Raw genomic sequence first — 22,215 nt, 5'->3', positions numbered from 1 at the left:
ACTCATTTAGTTTTGTCTTTATTTGTATATGGCTATATATTAAATAAAAAAAAACATAATACATGATACAGTGAATTATCTTTCGGAAGCTTGAGACTGCGGTTGCTCAACAACAACAAAGCTGGAGAATCTCATGCAGCCAAAATGAGGATTGCCAGTAACGGTGTTCAGCCTTACATTGTTCAAACCGGAGTCGACACTGATGGAGAGACTCAGGAAGTTTTAAATGTTTCATAATGGTTAGTGGATTAATGAATGTAGTTGCTGTGGAGCTGATTCAACTCATCAACTAGCACAGTGGTTTCCAACCACTTTCCTGGAGGCCCCCCAACACTGCATATTTTGTATCTCTCCTTTGTCTGACACATCCATTTCAGGTCTTGGGGTCTCTACTAATGAGCTGATGATCTGAATCAGGTGTGTTTGCCTTTAGTTATTATTCTGGAATTAATGTAGAAATGCTTAAAACACTAACTTGATGAGATTGACTTGGTTTTGATAAATAGAACATTACATTGTTAATGTAAAATTACAAAATAGAATTGTATTTGGTTTCTTTTTTTCTTTTTTTGATGTAATGTAAAGTAATGTTCATTTAACAAGGAAGATGTGTCAACGTTAAGAGTAATGCATGAATTTACATTGATTTACATTCCTTTTTTCAGAACACCACTGCACGCCACAATTAGTTTTATTATTATAAGAGGATATGTGAGCGTGCAAACTCATAGTCTACACACTGCTCCAAATGCCGGTGCTTTTGTTCAGTGTGCTATATGCCGCTCTAGGTTGGGTTATGTTAAGTTGTAGAATAAAGGAAAGGTAATTTAGATTTACAATTACTAATCTGGTGATAACTTTATGATATAAGTGAAATAATTTCAAATGAATGTACAATAAATAAATAAATTAATTAATGAAATAAAAAAAATTAAAAAATCCTCTCTTTTTTGCCACCTTCACTGCACTGCCGCACTAGGCACGTGTCGGCCCTGAGTGGAACCGAAGCACAACTCACGTCATTACCAAAACAATGTTCCTCCTTGTAGTTTTATGCTTTAACTCACATAGCATAGCTTTAATAATAATAATAAAAAAAAAACATAGAACAAAATTTTCTTTAAAAATATACAGTGGGTACGGAAAGTATTCAGACCCCCTTAAATTTTTCACTCTTTGTTATATTGCAACCATGTGCTAAAATCATTTAAGTTCATTTTTTTTCTCATTAATGTACACACAGCACCCCATATTGACAGAAAAACACAGAATTGTTGACATTTTTGCAGATTTATTAAAAAAGAAAAACTGAAATATCACATGGTCCTAAGTATTCAGACCCTTTGCTCAGTATTTTGTAGAAGCACCCTTTTGATCTAATACAGCCGTGAGTCTTTTTGGGAAAGATGCAACAATTTTTTCACACCTGGATTTGGGGATCCTCTGCCATTCCTCCTTGCAGATCCTCTCCAGTTCTGTCAGGTTGGATGGTAAACGTTGGTGGACAGCCATTTTTAGGTCTCTCCAGAGATGCTCAATTGGGTTTAAGTCAGGGCTCTGGCTGGGCCATTCAAGAACAGTCACGGAGTTGTTGTGAAGCCACTCCTTCGTTATTTTAGCTGTGTGCTTAGGGTCATTGTCTTGTTGGAAGGTAAACCTTCGGCCCAGTCTGAGGTCCTGAGCACTCTGGAGAAGGTTTTCATCCAGGATATCCCTGTACTTGGCCGCATTCATCTTTCCCTCAATTGCAACCAGTCGTCCTGTCCCTGCAGCTGAAAAACACCCCCACAGCATGATGCTGCCACCACCATGCTTCACTGTTGGGACTGTATTGGACAGGTGATGAGCAGTGCCTGGTTTTCTCCACACATACCGCTTAGAATTAAGGCCAAAAAGTTCTATCTTGGTCTCATCAGACCAGAGAATCTTATTTCTCACCATCTTGGAGTTCTTCAGGTGTTTTTTTAGCAAACTCCATGCGGGCTTTCATGTGTCTTGCACTGAGGAGAGGCTTCCGTCGGGCCACTCTGCCATAAAGCCCCGACTGGTGGAGGGCTGCAGTGATGGTTGACTTTCTACAACTTTCTCCCATCTCCCGACTGCATCTCTGGAGCTCAGCCACAGTGATCTTTGGGTTCTTCTTTACCTCTCTCACCAAGGCTCTTCTCCCCCGATAGCTCAGTTTGGCCGGACGGCCAGCTCTAGGAAGGGTTCTGGTCATCCCAAACGTCTTCCATTTAAGGATTATGGAGGCCACTGTGCTCTTAGGAACCTTAAGTGCAGCAGAATGTTTTTTGTAACCTTGGCCAGATCTGTGCCTTGCCACAATTCTGTCTCTGATCTCTTCAGGCAGTTCCTTTGACCTCATGATTCTCATTTGCTCTGACATGCACTGTGAGCTGTAAGGTCTTATATAGACAGGTGTGTGGCTTTCCTAATCAAGTCCAATCAGTATAATCAAACACAGCTGGACTCAAATGAAGGTGTAGAACCATCTCAAGGATGATCAGAAGAAATGGACAGCACCTGAGTTAAATATATGAGTGTCACAGCAAAGGGTCTGAATACCATGCACCATGTGATATTTCAGTTTTTCTTTTTTAATAAATCTGCAAAAATGTCCACAATTCAGTGTTTTTCTGTCAATATGGGGTGCTGTGTGTACATTAATGAAAAAAAAAAAAAAACTTAAATGATTTTAGCAAATGGCTGCAATATAACAAAGAGTGAAAAATTTAAGGGGGTCTGAATACTTTCCGTACCCACTGTATATATTTTGAGGTCTAAAAAATGCTCATTGAGTAGTGTAAAAAATATTCTTATTTGATTCTTTGAGGATTCGCCTTTGGTCCCATTAGAATTATTTAGGATTGATTATTAATTATGAAACGTTCGAGAAGAGCCACTAAAACAATCCTGACTGAATATCTCAGAATCTGTGGAAAGCCAGTTGTCCTGGAATGAACTCAATTAATGCATCAGCCGCCTTGAGGAAAAGTCGATTGCCCCTCCACCTCTAACATGTTCAATCACTGTCTCACAGAGCCCAGGGCTGAGTAGTTCGTTCTGGATTACAGAATTCTTCTCAAAGAGCCGAGTTGAGCAGGAGGATGGACATCTGAATGTGTGCGGAGAATCACTGACTGCTCCGATCTCTCTCTAACTGTATTCCCTTTGCATTCCAATAACACTTGAAGCAACAACAACTGAACCTCAAACCGAAAAAGGGAAAGTGACAGTATGTGTAATAACAGAGTTGGGCAATTTACTTCAAAAATGTAATATATTATATATTAGTAGTTATTAGTTACATTACAATATTACTCTCTCTGAATTGTAATGCATTACACTACTTTTGCATTACTTTTGATTTACTTTCACCTAAATAACCACAGAAGTATGACAGACATAAAATGCTAAAATGTAGTTTATTGCTGCTCATTAATACGCTCAGTGGAGGGCGATGTGGTGTACCATAATGACTGCGTAGGCCAGTGATCCTCCAAGGTGAAGCTTGGAGATAACTTAAAAATTTTTAGATAACTTAAAATTAATTAATAAACACACAATTATTAATTAATAAACACCACCTCACTGCGTATTCTGCGATTGTTTTGGAGATTGTTTATTTTTTGCTGGGTACCTGGCCACTCAGGAATCTAATGAGCAAGCCGACAATGCTGCCAAAGAAGCATTAAACCAGAAAAATGTTCTATACCCTTTACAGACCTGAAAACAGCGTTAAATACATACACCAAAAACAAATGGCAATTGGAATAGGATCATATATATATATATATATATATATATATATATATATATATATATATATATATATATATATATATATTATTTTTTTTTTTTTTTTTACATTGCCCCTTTTTTACATTTGAGCCCCTGCCCCTGAGGAACTCTCTGCACGTCCCTGAACAGAACAGATGGTATTACACTATGTTCATTCGTGATTGATTACACATACTGCCACTTTCCCTTTTTTGGTTTGAGGTTCAGTTGTTGTTGTTGCTTCAAGTGTTATTGGAATGCAAAGGGAAGTTAGAGAGAGATCGGAGCAGTCAGTGATTCTCCAGACACATTCAGATGTCCATCCTCCTGCTCAACTTGGCTTTTTGAGAAGAATTCTGGTTCAGTATGATGGTTTTATAAGTGTTATTGGAATGCAATCCCTTTGCATTCCAATAACACTTCTGATGGGATATGAAGTCTGAATACTGACCCATTTTTACAGGCAAATGTTGAAGGTCATCAAACTCAACAGAATTCAGCCACCATCTCTCTCACATTTCTCAGTTATTTACCTCTCAAAAAACCTCCCTATATGAATTAAAGTTTATAAACTTAAAGTTATTTAAAGATATAAATTAGTTTGCTTTTATCACAGTTAAGTGAATTTGAAATGGCTTCATTCATTTGGTCTGAGCAGGTGTTTTTGATCAGATGATTTCTGCTTCATTACTAACATGAAAAATAAATATTTCAGCAGTGCCTATTTTTTTCTTTTCTATATATTCTCATTGTTTTAGGAATATAGTTTAAATTTTAATCAATTTATAGTTGTTTTTTCCTGTCATCAATTGAACTTCATTCTGCAACATCCTTCAAGTGACATTGTTTGGGAGGAGAAAAAAGTATGATCATATCAAAATGATATAAGAATATCTAAATTTACAACATAAATAAATAGCGTCATCCCTGTTTCTGTTTAACCCTTAAACGTACTTGTATGGAAAAAAGCATGACATTGTCTTTTCAGCAAATAATGACTTAAGTATCAGTCTTTGTTTAACACACAATAACTATTAAGAATCTTCATGAATATACAAGGAAAACAGGACACATCCATTCAGAAAAGTCACCTTGTTTGACCTATAAAAGTTTAAGAATATGCATTCTTAGATTATATTACACAGAGATGATTTTCAGGACAAACTGTTAAATTCATTTCAGTATCTCCCAAGAGTGAAAAACTTGGTAAAACTCAATGAATTAACTGATATGTGTTCCAGTTACTTTGCTTCAGTCAGAACAGGCTTTTGTGTTTCAACCACAAAAAAATCACTTCTCTTCAATTCCACGATTCTAGCTACGGTGATGTTAATGGCTTTGGGGTTCATTATATATGTGTGTCAGTACAGCATTTATTACAGTGAATATTTCTCAAGGTGAGATTATTTTTTAAGAACATTTGAGTATAGACACACTCTCTAAAGTCTAGTTATTAACCAGGAAAAAGACATTATAGTAGTCACCCACATTAATTTCATTTAAATGTAAGCTACAGAAATTGGGTATTACAAAATATGCCAGGGTCATTTTATCCCCAATGAACAAACATATATATATATATATATATATATATATATATATATATATATATATATATATATTTCTCATCAGATTGCATTACTGTAATGCAAAAAATTGCATTAAAGAATTTACATTTTATATAGAACTTATATAAGTTTCAGTCTTGTAGAACATACATTTATTGATTTTACAGATGCTTTCATCCATACTCAAATGTCTGTTATAGTAAGTTAAATAACAATAATAATAATTAAAAAAAAAACAACTAGCCTACATTATTATCTCTTTTTTTAACGCTATAAGTGAAAACTTCCCCATGTGACAGCAGCCAGTCTCCCTTATAAAAGCCTCAGTGATGCTCCTCGAGCTCATTCAGGTGCGGTGAGTCAGAGGAGAGAGGAGCAGCACAGATTCACGCAGCAGCAGCAGCAGCATCTGAATCTGGGAATAAAGAGTTTATACACATTAGGATCGCATGCTGCACATGTAGGATGAACTTTAGGGAAACATTTGTGTAGCGCATAGAAATCGTATGGGTGCGTAAAGCCGTGCCATGCAGGGGAACAGCAGCGCGTTGGCACCGGGTTTAGCGTCGTGCGGTCCGGGACTGGACGAGGGCGATGCGCTGTCGAACCGGACTGTCCAGAACCTGTCGCTCCGCTGCTGGCTGCAGCTGCTCTCCAGAGAATCCGCGCCGGAGCTCTACGGCGACAGCTCGAGCATGGCCATGCGCGTCGTGATTGCGCTCGTCTACCTGATCGTGTGCGCGCTGGGGCTCGTCGGGAACTTGTTGGCACTTTACCTGCTCCAGTCGCGCCACAGACTCAAGCAGTCGTCCATCAACTGCTTCGTCATGAGTTTGGCCGTGACAGACCTGCAGTTCGTCCTGACCCTTCCGTTCTGGGCCGTGGACACTGCTTTGGACTTCAGATGGCCGTTTGGAAAGGTGATGTGCAAGATCATCAGTTCGGTGACCACCATGAACATGTACGCGAGCGTGTTCTTCCTGACGGCCATGAGCGTGGCGCGCTACTGCTCTCTGTCCTCTTCCCTACGGATGCAAAGTCCCAAAACGGCCTCGGCCGAGGTCAAGTGGGCCAGCTTGGGGATCTGGCTTGTGTCCGTGGTGGCCACCATCCCGCACGCGGTGTACTCGACTACTGCGCAGGTGTCCGACGACGAGCTGTGCCTCGTCCGCTTCTCGGACTCCGGCAGCTGGGACCCGCAGCTGCTGCTCGGGCTCTATCAGACCCAGAAGGTCCTTTTGGGCTTCGTTATTCCGCTGGTCATCATCTGCGTTTGTTACCTCCTCCTGCTGCGCTTCGTTCTGCGGCGGCGCGTCAGCGGCATTCCCGGCTCGGAGAGCGAGAGAGGGCGGCACAAGCGCCGCTCCAAAGTCACCAGATCCGTCACCATCGTGGTTCTATCGTTCTTTCTGTGCTGGCTACCCAACCAGGCGCTGACCCTTTGGGGAGTGCTCATCAAATTCGACCTGGTGCCGTTCAGTAACGCGTTTTACAACGCGCAGGCATATGCGTTCCCCATCACCGTGTGCCTGGCGCACACCAACAGCTGCCTGAATCCGGTGCTGTACTGTCTGATCCGACAGGAGTACCGCACCGGCCTCAAGAAACTGCTGTTTAGAGCCACTCCGTCCATCCGGAGCCTGGCCAAGCTGTTCTACAGGAGGAAGAAGGTGGCGGAGGCTCCGCCTGGAGTTGCCGTGGTGCAGATGGATATCGGGATGTGACGTTACCAATAAGGAAAAAGCCACTAAGACTCGTTTGAACTTTTAAATGCATCATCATCGCATACTTCTACAACATGGATTTATCAGACATTGCTTATTTGAAATAGCATTGCATTATCACATAATACATCTGCATTACCAGTCATTCATTTGGACACACTTTTATATGTTTTTCCCATTCAAGTTGAAGGAAATATTCTTAAAAAGCTTAAGGGAGATACAAAAATATCGGTTACACTTTATTTTGAGGTGACATAGTTACATTTTACTTACTCAAATAAGTACTGTAAGTACTCAGATAAGTAATCTATCTATCTATTGATCTATCGATCTATCTTCGTTTAATGGGTAAATTGAAGCAGATAGTTATGTAAAAGCATTAGCAAATGTCATGGGAATGCAAAAATGATATTTGTTGTAGTTTCCATTTACAACTATGGAAGTTTATCCAACTATGAAGATTTGTGCTTTTGAGAATCCTGGAAATGAGTCCATTATTCGAAAATGTCAATCATAGCAATATAATAAATGAGGTGTGTTCCGCCTCCTGACTGGTAATGTGACATATGAGACCATGATAGTTGATTCTATTTCTAAACATTTTGTTTTCTGGCCATCTCAAATATCTCAAACAGCCAACGTCTCCATAAAATATGCAGTGTTTCCAAAAGCTGAGCTTCAGGACATTCACTGAGACTGAGTGTATTTTTTCCTGCTGGGGGGTAAATAAGGACAGAAAAATATTGACTGAACTTTTTGGACCTTTAGAGGAAAAAGCCATGCGGAGAGGAACTATTTTCTAAACTGTCCGTAAGCACTTTGAATAGTTCAGTCCATTTGCAGTGTGAACACAATCTGCACATCATCAACAACACTGTCTTTCTGATGTTTCAAAGTGTCATTTCTGCGAAAAAATAAATGTTTAAGTATATTTCCACTTCTGATACATCTTCTGATAGCATAAGTCAATTGCAATAGTTCACTTTGCTGGATTGTACATGGCTCTGTGTAAATAAAAACGTTTCAAGCAAATTCTCTATTTTTGGTGATTATTCACTTTTGATCAAATGATAGTCAATGAAATTGAGAAAAAATGGAATTTGTTATTGGAGGTGCACAATTTGTCATAACATCTAAATCCAGTTGTTATGCCTTGATATTCAAGGTATTTGTATGACATAAATTCTGCAGGCTTTGCTGTAATATGTGTCAGATTCATATATACACTCTTAATAATAAAAGCTCTTTATTGGCATTCACTGTATGGTTCCATGAAGAACATTTAACATCCATTTCCATTCCACAAAAGGTTCTTTATAGTGGAAAAAGATTCTTCAGATTTTAAAATGTTCTTTTCACTAAGAAGAAAAAAGTTCTTTCAAGAAGTGTTCACTGTTTGAACAACAACAAAAGGTTTCTTCTATGGTATCACTGCAAAAAACCCTTTTGCAACCTTTATTTAAAAAAAATATATATATATGTATGCACAAAATATTTAAATATTCAGTCTACAACATTGCTTAAAATACTGTACAATGTGAAGCACATTGTACAGTACCTTCCATAACCAGTTTTGTTTAGTCACAATTTTTAACATCTTCCTCACTCTTGATTATTTGAGCAAAATACCAAAGATGAAACACAACAATAAAAAATGAAAATAGGCGCAATATAATATGATGTGCAGTATTTTGTATTTAATACAAACAACTGTAAGAGAAAGCAAACGTTTGAAACATTCAGAAATGATTTTTTGCTGCTTGCTTAATTAGTATAATTCATGCAATCCATTTCAATTTCTAAAACAGAAGTTTACTCAATCCAATTGTGTTCCACAAATAATATCCGTCGCTGTTAATGCAGCATTGCTGAAACTAGGCCAGGCATTTCCTGATGCAAGCAGGCACAGAGAGAGCAAATCTTACAATTATTTGTTTTTAATTTCCTTGGGAAATATTTCTCCAAAATATCTTCTTTTTGTTTCACAGAACAAAGTAACTCACACAGGACTGCAACGAGATGAAGATTTTCATTTTGAGTAAACTATCCCTTTGAAAAAATCAATTTCCAGTGTGTGAAACCTCTGCCCACAACCAAATTAAGTTTAACCAAAGAATTATTATTATTATTATTATTATTATTATTTTGAGTGATTGTGCATTTACATTAGCCTGGATTGTAAACAGGTCAGTGACAAGAATGGAAATGTGATGATGTGGTTTCTATAGCATGCGTTTCGCTTGATGAAAAACCATAAAGCTTCATGCACACAGAATAATAATGCAATAAAACTGGAGAAAAATTTCACTGCAATATGCATGATCGTGACCTCTCATCCGACATTCAGCATTGTGAGCTGTCAGTCATGGTTAAGTCTTCTCATCTCTCCACATGTTCAGATAGGTTTCATGTGAGATGCACAATCTCAGGTCATGAAGCGCTCTTCATTAGTCATGTCTGTCAACTGGCAATACAGATCTTCACTCTTGCATCTGTTTCTGTAAATCAGCTTTAGATTTTACAGCTGTGACTGAAGAGATATAAACTAACCCCAATATACTGGATCCTGTTTAAATTTTAAATGATTTAAATTATTATATGCAGTAGATTTATTCTAAATAATCAGATTTAGATTGTGCCTATTAATTTTAAATGAGTGGCATGGCATTGCTTTATAGCAGAGCTGACATTTGATTTATTTAGGGATTCTGTGGTGAATCTTAAATTTGTTTGCCTGTTACCAGGAGCTCTGGATGAAATTGCTGAACATTTTGTGCTGGAAGCTTAACCTACATTTTTCATGGACTTCAGAAATAAAGCAGCATAGCAAATGCATGCTCTGCTTTGATTCGGTCAAACCAAAATGTAGCACAGCTAATGTAGTGTAAATATCTTTTAGTGCCATTATAACCATAATTCTGTATGACTGGCCTCTTATGTCATTTTGTCATCTTAAATAAAAATTTAATGGACAGACATGTAACTGTCTCAAATCATTTTCAAAACATTGGGGATAAGTGTGTTTTGAAGTAGAAAGAAACATCCTCTGTGAATTTTTTCATTTATTTAGTAACTTACAGAGTGTATTAATGGTGAGTTACGCCCGTAGGTGACGATATGTGACTGTGGAAAAAGATGTCTTTATGAGTGAGTCACTGAATCATACATTCAGCTGATTCGTTCAAAACTCTGATTCATTCAGTCCGGAGCCTCGTACATGACATTCAGGGAAAAAAGTAAATCTTGCAAACAATTAGTAAATAGTGTACACAATTTAGCCTACAATTTTTTTTCCTGCATGTCATGTGCAGGGTTTTGTAATTCAGTCTTTTTTTATGAGTGAACCATTGAATAATTCACTCGACCGATTCTCATTCATTCAAGAACAAAAGTAACTGGCTATAAATCTATGGAAGCTTGTTTCTGCCACTTTTTTCTCACAATTGCAAGTTACAAACTCACAATTTTGAGATAAACTTGCAATTCTAACTTTATTTCTTGCAATTCTGGCTTTGTTTCTTGCATATGCAAGATATAAACTCATAATTCTGACTTCTTTTCTTAGAATTGTGAGATATAAACTCACAATGGCAAGTTATAAAGTCCAGTTCGGAGGAAAAAGACTAACTTTTTTCCTCAGAATTGCAAGTTTATATCTCACAATGCTGACTTTATAACTTACCATTCTGACTTTAACTCACAATTGTGAGTTTATATCTTGCAATTCTGACTTTATAGCTCGCAATAAAGTCAGAATTGCGAGATATAAACTTACAATTCTGACTTTTTTTCTCAGAATTGTGAGTTTCTGACTTTGTGTCACGCTTTGAGTTTGCTTGTTCACATTTAGAGTTTGTTTTTGATCTGTTCTGTTCATGTTTGAGTTTCTCTGTTATTCTATTTTTTATTTCAGTTCTCCTCAGTTCTCTCCCTGTTTCTTTCTATGAATACTATTAGAATAAATTAGTTCTGTTCAGGTTTGTCTCGCTAATTAGTTAATTTTTGATTGCTCTTGTATTTGTGTTTCTTTCAGTGTACTGTCTGTCCTCATCATTATGTATGTTGGTTGTTCTGTTCCAGAGATTAACCAGTGTTTTGTAAAGTTTAATAAAAGAAGCTGCTGCATCTAGATCCTGACAACTTTCCTTTGTGTTGCAACCAGCGACCGTGACATTATAACACACATTTGTGACATTATATCTTTATTTTTATTCAGTGGAGGAAACAAGCTTCCATAGAAATCACATAGTACTTTTGTATAATAAAGTGAAAACAGTATGTGAACAACATGGTAGTATGTCTGAATTCAAAGTATTCATAAAACAGTATTCAAGATATATCTTACTATTTACACTGAGATTCTGAAGTGCGCATTCAATGGACATTTTTCCTATCCTGCGAGGCCACGTGAGAAGATTTATGAATTGCAGTGAAGCAATGCAACTGATGCTGGTTGGTCACATGACAATGACAACATGACGGGCAAAGTAGTTACTTGTTCTAAAGAAGTACCTACTGAGAGATATGCGATTTTGGACGCAGATATGAGTGAGTCATTAAATCATTTCATTCACAAATTAATTTGTTTAAATTAACAAATAGCCTATTTGTACAAACACATCTGTAATGCTTTAATTGCTCACCGTCAAAATGGCAACTAGCATACATGAATGCTAATGACTTCATTTGCAGTCTTAACACACATCCCGTGTGTTTGTAAATCTTTTTGAAGTGTTTGGCACTGCTGACAGTGACATGCCGTTACTCACCTCATCTCTCGCTGGATTGCCAGAAGATGATCAGTTTCAGAAGCTGCCGAAGTGACAGATGCTAGGAAGATCTTGACAAGTTTGCTTGAAAAACCAGAGTGCCAAAAGGTTCAGTTCCTCTGATTCCTGCTGTTTACAGTGGAATGCTGTAATGGAGGATAATTCACTGCAATTATGCTGTGCTGCTTCTGCTTTGATGGATGGTCTCACATGCTTATTGTTAAGTAGCTTAATACAGTCTGTGTACATTTATTAATTAAAATAGGCCTAGACACACTCCACACTCTAAAAAAAGTTTTCTAAAAAACAAAAAAAAACAAAAAAAAAAAACCCTTGAAATATTGTGGCAATGTGATGCAAGAGATTTCTTACTCTCATCTTGATCTAAGTGCCTCACACAACTAAAATATTTAACTTTGCACCATCAAGAAAATGCAGATGCATTCTGAAGGCTGTGTTAAGCTGAACTGTGTTCATCAGCACTTTTAATGTTTTAATGACTTAGCCCAGTTTGAGCCTACCTTCGAATATTTTGTTGTTTCAAGTGTCTATATTTTTGCATAAAACTTAATAATTTTAAATAATTTTATTAATTGAAATGGATGATCATAAAAAAAAATATTTTTTTAAATAACACATTTTATTTTTGGTATGCTTTAACCATAATACAGGCACACACACAAATATCAAATATCACACACACAATATCAAATATCTTCATATCATTAAGGTTGAACCACTGAAGTCACGTCAACTGTTTTAAAGGTGCCATCTAATGAAAAATTGAATTTACCTTGGCATAGTTGAATAACAAGAGTTCAGTACATGGAAATGACATACATTGAGTTTCAAACACCATTGTTTCCTCCTTCTTATGTAAATCTCATTTGTTTAAAAGACCTCAGAGGAACAGGCGAATCTCAACATAACACCGACTGTTACGTAACAGTCGGGATCATTAATATGTACGCCCCCAATATTTGCATATGCTGTCGCTATTTTCATTTTTAAACACTTGCAGTCTGTATAATTCATAAACACAACTTCATTCTTTATAAATCTCTCCAACAGTGTAGCATTAGCCGTTAGCCACGGAGCACAGCCTCAAATTCATTCAGAATCAAATGTAAACATCCAAATAAATACTATACTCACATGATCCGACGCATGCATGCAGCATGCATGACGGACATTTGGTAAAGATCCATTTGAGGGTTATATTAGCTGTGTAAACTTTGTAAATGCACTGTATTATAGTCGAGAGCTCGGAGGGGCAGAGAGCGCGAGGATTTAAAGGGGCCGCGCATGCTTAATCAGAGCATATTTAATGATGCTTCAAAATAGGCAGTTAAAAAAAATTAATTAAAAAAAATGTATGGGGTATTTTGAGCTGAAACTTCACAGACACATTCAGGGGACACCTTAGACTTATATTACATCTTGTAAAAACTGGTTCTAGGGCACCTTTAACAATGTCTTTAGTACCTTTCTGGACCTTGAAAGTGGTGGTCATATCTATGGACTCAGTCATATACCTCTCGGATTTCATCAAAAATATCTTAATTTGTGTTCCAAAGATGAATGAAGGTTTTACGGGTGTGGAACATGAGGGTGAGTAAATTTTCATTTTTGGCTGAACTAACTCTTTAATGTGTGAGAATCCCAGTAGAACAGCAGGTTCTGAAATACTCAGACCAGCACACCTGGCACCAACAACCAGTAACTTAAATCACATTTCTTCCCCATTCTGATGCTCAGTTTGAACTTCAGCAGATCATCTTGACCATGTCTACATGCCTAAATGCATTGAGTTGCTGCCATGTGATTGGCTGATTAGATATTTTCATTAAAGAGCAGTTAATGTGTATCTGCAAGTGATTAAAGAAGTTTTTTCATTTATGAGTAAGTTTGTGTATAGGATTTTTAAATTAATGTTGTTTGTTTCTGTAATGTGAAGCCAAAGTCAAAGTTCCACAACGTGGACAAATAAAGTCTCCAAACTGAAATATTATAAAACCAATGATAGTTTTTGTACCTCAACTGCATGAAAAAGCAGCCTTGAAATAGAGAAAAAAAAAATATATACCGAGGTTCATTTGCTCAAGGGCATCGCTGGACAATTCACATCATTTAACAATTCACAGTAGGTGTGTATGATCTCCATTCCCCTGAGCCTGCTCTCCATTATCAATAACCAGATCAAAACATGTCATTGCATGAAAGCACTGGTCTTAATTTAGCAATCAGACCGGGTCAAGACGGTTTAATTTGGTTGGCGTGTTACTGTCATCGTTGTCTGTTAAGTTTAGCATCACTGTGAGACATATGCAGCTTTCTATGTCAGAGCTGAATTGCCAAAGAGAAGGAAATCTCATGTGACTACCCTTCTTGAATAAAGGTTAAATGAAAAATGAAATGATTTGTTTACTGCAGGAGTGTAAGAGAGCAGAGATGATCTGCTTTGCAATTCTGAAGTGGATTTGCCATTTAAAAGTGTCATTCTTGTGAATCTGGAGGATGCTGTTTGATTAAATTAAGCTGTTTTGTTTGTGATTTTTGCAAAGGTCATTGATACTCTGCTGTCAGTTTAATCAAGATCTCAGAGTGGAATATCCAGGACAGAGAAATATAGCGTTAATACCATGGTATGATGTTAGAAATTCAGAATTAAAGTGGTATTACTCACAACAAAATACTAAGTCACTGTTTGGGTTTTAATAGGCAAATACTTAAGTCTATGACTGGATCAATTATTGATGAATTATTCTAGCATATGTTTGGAAACAGTTCTTCTAACCCTAATTTATGAATTGTGTAACTTTTCATTTCTTAAATAACCATGTAGGAAGACAGATCAAGCCATATTCCATGGCCAAGATTCATCAGGCTCAAATTGTGAAAGAATGGTTGGGAGGGTAGCATGAACAATCATTTTCACACATGAATTGGCACCTCTGAGTCTCTTAAATTCATTGAAAGTCTTTGGGGTGTGCTGGAGGAGACTTTACAGAGTGCTCTACATGCTTGCATTGTCAATACAAGATCTTGACCAAAAATGAATGCACCTTTTGATGGAAATTTGGTGCATTCATTTTTGGTCAAGATCTTGTATTGACAATGCAAGCGTCGAGCACTCTGTAAAGTCTCCTCCAGCATATCCCAAAAACCAATTAATGTATAAAAATGATTCTTCACAAAGTGAAGGACTCTAAATCCTGAATAAAATCTGAGCCATTTACAAACACACAACACAATACACAACCTCCAGGCAGAAAATCCTAAAGGGTTTTAAAAGGGTTTAATTTAAAAAGGGATCAATATCACAGCACCTTAAGTTCAATAGTACTTGTAATATGCAACACAAGCAAAAAAGAACACAAATGGCCTAAAATTAAACCATGTAATTATCCAGGATTCCATGTGAGACGTGATCCCTCGCTGCTGCTAATTAACCAGAGTCTGTGCATTGAAATGAGCACTTAACCTTTAACACACTCCTTGTATAAAGAACCATGAAGTAGGTCCTACCACTCGATCTGGAACATGTGCACTTATTATGCAGGAAGCTGAAAACTGTGATTGTAAATGATTGAGAAAAGTCTTAAAGAACCTAGTGACATTTGCTCCTTGTACGTGAGCTGAGATTATATAGGCTACTGAGTGAATACTCCAGAGCTCCATTTGAGACCTGAGGAAAGCTGTTAGCATTCACGTTCATCTCGATGACAGCTGCTCCCACAAGATCAGACACTGCTAAACATTTACACTAATAAAGTACTTGCAAATTATATGTTGCATGGATCATTTCAACCACTAAATAATACACAAGATAACCCTCTAGTGCTCCTCGTGTGGTGGTCAAAAATTACTTTTATTATTATTATTATTATTATTATTATTATTAATATAGGCTATATATTTCAGTGACGTGAATGTACTTTATTTTAGTTCATTAATGTTTTTTATTTAATATTTTGTATTTTAGGGGATTATTTGGTACTAAATTAAATTTATGCAGTAGTTATAATCCATTTATTCACTTTTTGAGCATAGACCTGAAAATTAAATTTCCAACTTGTCCAAATTGACTGAAGTTTGATCTCTTTTTAAAGACTACACTTGGCAGATTATTGCTGAAATGAAAAAAAAAAAAAAAGTTTATAGAAATGAACTTTAAATATGTTATAGAATTTTACATTTATTGTTATGAAAAATTCACAAAAATATTGTTTTCAATTTTCATAAGAAATATATATTTTCCAAAACACTTTTTACTCTAAAACTGCGGGAAAATCTAAACAAGTTGTGTTCCAAATTTGAGCATATCTCAAAAAATGAGCTTTCAGTAAGATTTTGGTTGGGCGCAGTACCAAATGTTTCCACTTAGTTGAAATTAATTTCCAATGCGGCCATTTTTGACCGTGAAAAAAAAAATAAGTGAGACTATTTTATTCAGGACCATTAAACCTTTTTAAATCATGTATTTTTGTGTGTTCACATAGCTAAGTTTTGTAACATTCTGAAGTAAAAAAAAATCTAAAAAAACAAACAAACAAAAAAACCGCAAATTTAAAAAAAGTAAATTTTTCAGTCAAAAATGACCAAAGAGCAGCAGAGGTTAATTATTTTTTATTTTAAGATATTCATACACTAGTCTACAACAGTGGTATTTAGTTATTGATTAGCTAATTGTGAACTTCTTAATACAACTGAGCGTTATTACTTAAAAATTCGTTAGTCAAAGTTTCTTGTTACTTAATAGTTTGATGGATGTTAATACTGCGTAACTCATTTGTTTCTGTGTAGACACTCATTAATGACAGAAGAGTATTTTGAAGTGTTACCCAAGTTTCCATTATATGGAACCAATTAGATAGAGTTAGATTTAAAGGGGACCTATAATGCCCCTTTTACAAGACATAATATAAGCCTCTGGTGTCCCAAGAATGTGTCTGTGAAGTTTCAGCTCAAAATCCCCCACAGATCATTTATTATAGCTTGTCAAATTTGCCCCTATTTGGGTGTGAGCAAAAACACACGATTTTTGTGTGTCTCTTTAAATGAGCTGCTGCTCCCGGCCCCCTTTCCAGAAGAGGGCGGAGCTTTAACAGCTCATGCTTCGGTTGCTCAACAACAACAAAGCTGGAGAATCTCACGCAGCCAAAATGAGGATTGCCAGTAACGGTGTTCAGCCTTACATTGTTCAAACCGGAGTCGACACTGATGGAGAGACTCAGGAAGAAGTTACAACTTTTAGAATGAAACTGGACATTAAATAATTAAATTTATGTAGTTGCTGTGGAGTTGATTCAACTCATCCACTAGCATGTGCCGTCATGTTCATCTTTTGTGCAAATCCAGCGTTGAATTGACCCTCGTTTGTGAAGCAATCCGGCGTAAAATGACGGCATGACAACAACACTCTACTACAACAACTCTTCCTCTTCTCTAAAGCAGCCCAACATGGCCTCACCCCCTTTGTTGTGTGTTCTCGGGGGCGGGGTTTATGTAAATTTTGGGGTTTGTGATGTCACCAACCCAGGAAGAACCTTGTTGTAGTCCCTACCAGCCATTTGTTGTAGTCCTTAAAATTTTAAATTCTTTAAAAGAAAATATCTCCCTTTGCATTAAATTTGAGCATTGTAACTTTGCAGATGTTGTTTATGCTCAAACAGCAACATCACACATTAACTGAAGTTAAAAAAGTGAAATCATAATCAACCACTTCTTTAAAAGTATCATTTTTTGATTACATGGTCCACTGCAGAAAAACCTAAGAAACCATTGCAAATATTTTTTTGTGTTTAACTGACTGCAGGACACAGTTTTTTCCTCAGAGCTTCACTTGTATTAATTCCTTTGAGTCTCAGCTTTGTGAGCACGATCCCTATCTTTGTGTTATGGAGTGAATCAAAACTCTGAATCCATGGCTGTGTTTGCCTCTGTAAAACCACTGAGGAAATCAAGCACGGCCTCTCATTAACGTATAAACAGCAAAGGTGACAGGGCATAGCTAGAGGACATGACCAAACTGTTTATTTTATTTCAGAATTCAAAGAGTTAGTGTTCAGACGGGCCACTCAGAATTGGGAGCCGAAGGCTGAAGAGAGAGTAATGTCGTGAAATCAAGTCAAAATCCTGTCAAACATTTCTATAGCCAGTTTTTTTCTGACGACCAATCAACAGAGCTCAACCCCAGTGCTACTTGGAGGAAACAACTCAAGCAAACATTTCCTCTCCTAGCAGGCAATGATGGCTGTCTCTGAAGACCTTCAGCTCTGGTCTGCTGGTAATTGGTGGCAGAGGAGAGAGGTGAGAACTCTATTCAGAGGCGACACATTAAAGATCCTTCACTCAGACTCGAAATATACAGAGCATCCAAATGACAATCTGATACTCTCAGATCAGATCACTACTTTCATCATTTTAACTACTGTGTTAAAACATGAGCTAAAGCAACACTATTCTTGAACATTTGGTCGCAACTTCATTTCATTATGTTTAATACACTTAAAATTTGTTAAATTCAAGTTAATCATTTTGTGTTGGGCAGAGGTGTAAAGACATGAAAACCATACTTGAGTAAAAGTGCAGATACCTTACAGCGAAAATGTCCAATTCCAATATGACTTGAGTAAAAGTCATAGTGTCTGAATTTAACAGTACTTCAGTATTTTACTCATACTGAATTTAGAATTTTTTGCACTAGTCCTCAACACCTAAGAAGAGACGGTTACACTTTATTTTACTGTACCGTAGTTACATTGTAATTACTCAGATAAGTAATGAGTACTATTAATTAAGTACATGTACTTACTATAGAGTTACAGTTAGGGTTAGGGTTTGGGGTTGCACTTTATTTTACAGTACATGCACTTACATGTACTTACCTAAGAAAGTACTGGTATTATAAGGTAACTACATGGGTTAAGGTTAGGTTTAGGGATAGGTTCAGGGCTAGTACCTAGTTATTACCCAGTTATTGCAATTACGATAATATGTACATAGTATGTACATGGGGAACAGGACTATAAAATAAAGTGCTACTGGGTTTGGTTTAGGGTTAGTTACTTGTAATTATGCATAATTTACTGTTAGTACATGTAGTAACGTGTAACTACGGCACTGTAAAATGAAGTGTTACCAAAGAGACAAGTGAAAAACAAGAAGCGTTTGATTTGTGAGGAGAGCAATCATGTGTTTGTTTTCTAAAGTCGAAATGAAACTGAACACCTCAAAATTGCAATAATCCAAGGTCAACAACAGACTGTCTACAAACAATCATCTCAGCTAAGCTCAAGTGCACAAAAAGAGCACAAGTAAACCAATATCCTTCAAAAAGGTCTCTTCAATATAATGGACAAAAAATAAATAAATAAAATGAAATAGTCAAAGCCTACTTGCACTATGTGCTGGTTTCAGCCTCATTATGTCCTCATCTCATATGTGAAACTCCTATGATTCAGCAACTACCCTCTAATGCACTCACATCACATTCACATGCAAAGTTTGGGTGAGTAAGGGTTACTGCTGGATAGTGGCTCATTTAGTGACTATCAGGCACATTTGAAAGTGAGTTTTGCTTGTAGATCTGTGCTGACTTGAGCCGCGAACTGGTCTAGATGGTCTAAAATGAAAATTCTGTCATTAATTACTCACCCTCATGCTGTTCCACACCCGTAAGACCTTCGTTCATCTTCGGAACACAAATTAAGATATTTTTGATGAAATCCGATGGCTCAGTGAGGCCTCCATAGTCAGCAAGTTAATTTACACTTTCAGTGCCCAGAAAGACACTAAGATATATTTAAATCAGTTCATGTGAGTAGAGTGGTTCAACTTTAATATTATAAAGCGATTAAAATTTGTTTTTTTTGTGCTCTTAAAAAAAATAAAGTAACGACTTTATTCAACAGTATCTAGTGATGACTGATTACAAAACACTGCTTCATGAAGATTTGAAGCTTTACGAATCTTTTTGTAATCAAACACGCTGAAATCACGTTTGACGTGACTTTGGTGCTACAAATCACAGAAACAAAAGATTTGTAGCAGTGTTTTGAAATCGGCCATCACCAGATATTGTTGAAAAGTCTTTATTTTTTTTATTTTTTTTGGTGCACAAAAAGTATTTTCATCACTTCATAATATTAAGGTTGAACCTCACATGAACTGTTTTACTTTCTGGGTACTGAAAGTGTAAATTAACTTGCTGGCAATGGAGGCCTCACTGAGCCATCGGATTTTATCAAAAATACCTTAATTTGTGTTCTGAAGATGAATGGAGGTCTTACGGGTGTAGAATGACATGAGGGTGAGTAATTAATGACAGAATTTAAATTTTTGGGCAAGCTAACCCTTTAAGTCTGATTTGGTAAACTGGTTCAGTAAAAAGAACCTGTTCAAAAGAGATCAAAAGACATCACTAATTCAAAGAGTCATGTCCAGTTTCTTCACTCTTCCATGGACTAATCAGCTAATAAAAAAAGAAAGAAATGAAGATAAATGAATGCTGTTACTTATAAATACTGTTCAGGTTTTGTGTGGGCTGCTAAAATACATCATTTTAAATTCCTGTTTCATTACTCTTGTACCTTCATATGTATTCCTCAACAGCTCCGCACATCTCACACACTGCTGTAACATCACACACTTCAGATCCCACTGGACGTCTTCTACATATGTGTTGTGAGAAGTTGCCTTCAAACACCCCTCAGGCCTCTGCTCTCCCTCGCTGAAACTGACACACGAAATACACAAGTAATTGCATTCAAAAGATTATCGTAATTGTTTCACACCGGTCAGGCCATGACCTTTCCATCTGGCCTAGCCGGATGATAGTGATCCGGTCAGAGCGGGTAGTTTAGCTCAGCGTTCAGATAGCGCTGGACGTGGCTTTTGGTTATCATGACACACTTGCACCCTTGTCTCCCTGCAGATGTCAGAGAAGAAGCCTGTCTGCTGAAAAACACATAGGACAATCTCTTTTTAATTTTCTCAGTGAAACAGCTGACTTGCAGGATTTATTGAGTGCTGATATGGATGAACAGGATATATCTATAGCAGATCTCAAATTTGTTGTTCACTGCAACAAAACAGACATTCAACTGATCAAAGAAGAACATAAAAGAGACCAGCTTTCTGCATTGGAGTCATCACACGTTTTGTGTTCTTTTCAGTCATTTTGTGTCATGGATTATGACTATCTACTGAATTTACTTTTTTGCCATGATAGCTATGCATTTTCAGATTTGATTCTCAACTAAATCAGGGAAAGAAGTCTCTTATGCTCACCAAGGCTGCATTCATTTGATCAAAAATACAGTGAAATGTTGAAATTTTTTACAATTTAAAATAACAGTTTTCTATTTTAATATATTTTAAAATGTAATTTAATTCTGTGATGCAAAGCTGAATTTTCAGCATCATTACTCAAGTCTTCAGTCTCACATGATCCTTCAGAAATCAGAAAGTCGACTATAACGATGTTTTGTTCTACAACATAAACTGTTTTTTGATATGGTTGTGTGTAATTTACGTTGTAGAGCAAAACATCCAAGTATTGTCAAGTTCTGTTTACCACAGACCTTATTTTACTCATAAAGTGAAAACCCCATAGGAAAATCTCAAGGGAACCAGTGGCGAATTAATCTTCTGGGTTTTGACTTCACGCCTGCAGCACTCTATGCGGAAGAAAAGTTTGTTTAAAGTAAAATGATTGTGCTGCTTTTGCAAAGAAATCCCTGAATATATTCTGATAAAGTGCTTAGTTGGGTTGTGATAGGATGCCATTGTTGTTTTCCGGAGGCAAATCCATGTGTCTAATCTAAAATGTGCCCAATATTTGCATCCTGTGATGATTGATGTACACAAAACGCACTTTAAAGCATTAATACATCATCATTGTTCACTTCTGAAAAATTTAACTATTGCTCCTAACAAAGTCCTCCAAGTTATGAGACCCTAAAGGGGAATGTCTTTGTTTTGCGGGGTTGGCTGTGTCACTGTCTTTATTAAGTCTGAATCTTGCCGACAGCTACGGTTCTCGCACAGGAGCTCAAAATGTTCTAGCCAAGAAATTCTGTTATGTGTTCATCCATCAATTTGTCCACTTCCTCAGGACCTTCCAATTATAGATTTTATTCAAGGATGTCATGCTCATGCTTCAAACCTGAGAAGAAGACACACTGTTAAAATGATATGGTCTGGAAAGTTTGTTGCTATGTAAAGCCGCTTCAATATCAATGTTCCATTGAGATCACTGACTTTTGATTGCATACTTTAGAATGAATAATATTAATCCACAAATCTGACTTGTGATGCAGCCTGGAATAAACCACACCATGTTCGATCAATTGGCCAGAGGAGAAG

At 36.8% G+C, this 22,215-nt stretch overlaps 1 protein-coding gene across 1 annotated transcript; it reads left to right on the top strand.

Annotated features, from left to right (window-relative positions):
- The first annotated feature begins 5,398 nt into the window (after nucleotides 1-5,398).
- Nucleotides 5,399-8,107, top strand: rxfp3.2a (relaxin family peptide receptor 3.2a). The gene has a single exon (XM_048164933.1). It carries the CDS (start codon nucleotides 5,879-5,881, stop codon nucleotides 7,073-7,075), a length of 1,197 nt encoding a protein of 398 aa, XP_048020890.1. The 5' UTR covers nucleotides 5,399-5,878; the 3' UTR covers nucleotides 7,076-8,107.
- Nucleotides 8,108-22,215: the final 14,108 nt, after the last annotated feature.

The sequence above is a fragment of the Megalobrama amblycephala genome, linkage group LG17, assembly GCF_018812025.1.
Source record: "Megalobrama amblycephala isolate DHTTF-2021 linkage group LG17, ASM1881202v1, whole genome shotgun sequence".
Taxonomy (NCBI): Eukaryota; Metazoa; Chordata; class Actinopteri; order Cypriniformes; family Xenocyprididae; genus Megalobrama; species Megalobrama amblycephala.
The sequence above is the reverse complement of the archived record's forward strand: the minus strand, read 5'-3'. Positions and strand labels throughout refer to the sequence as shown.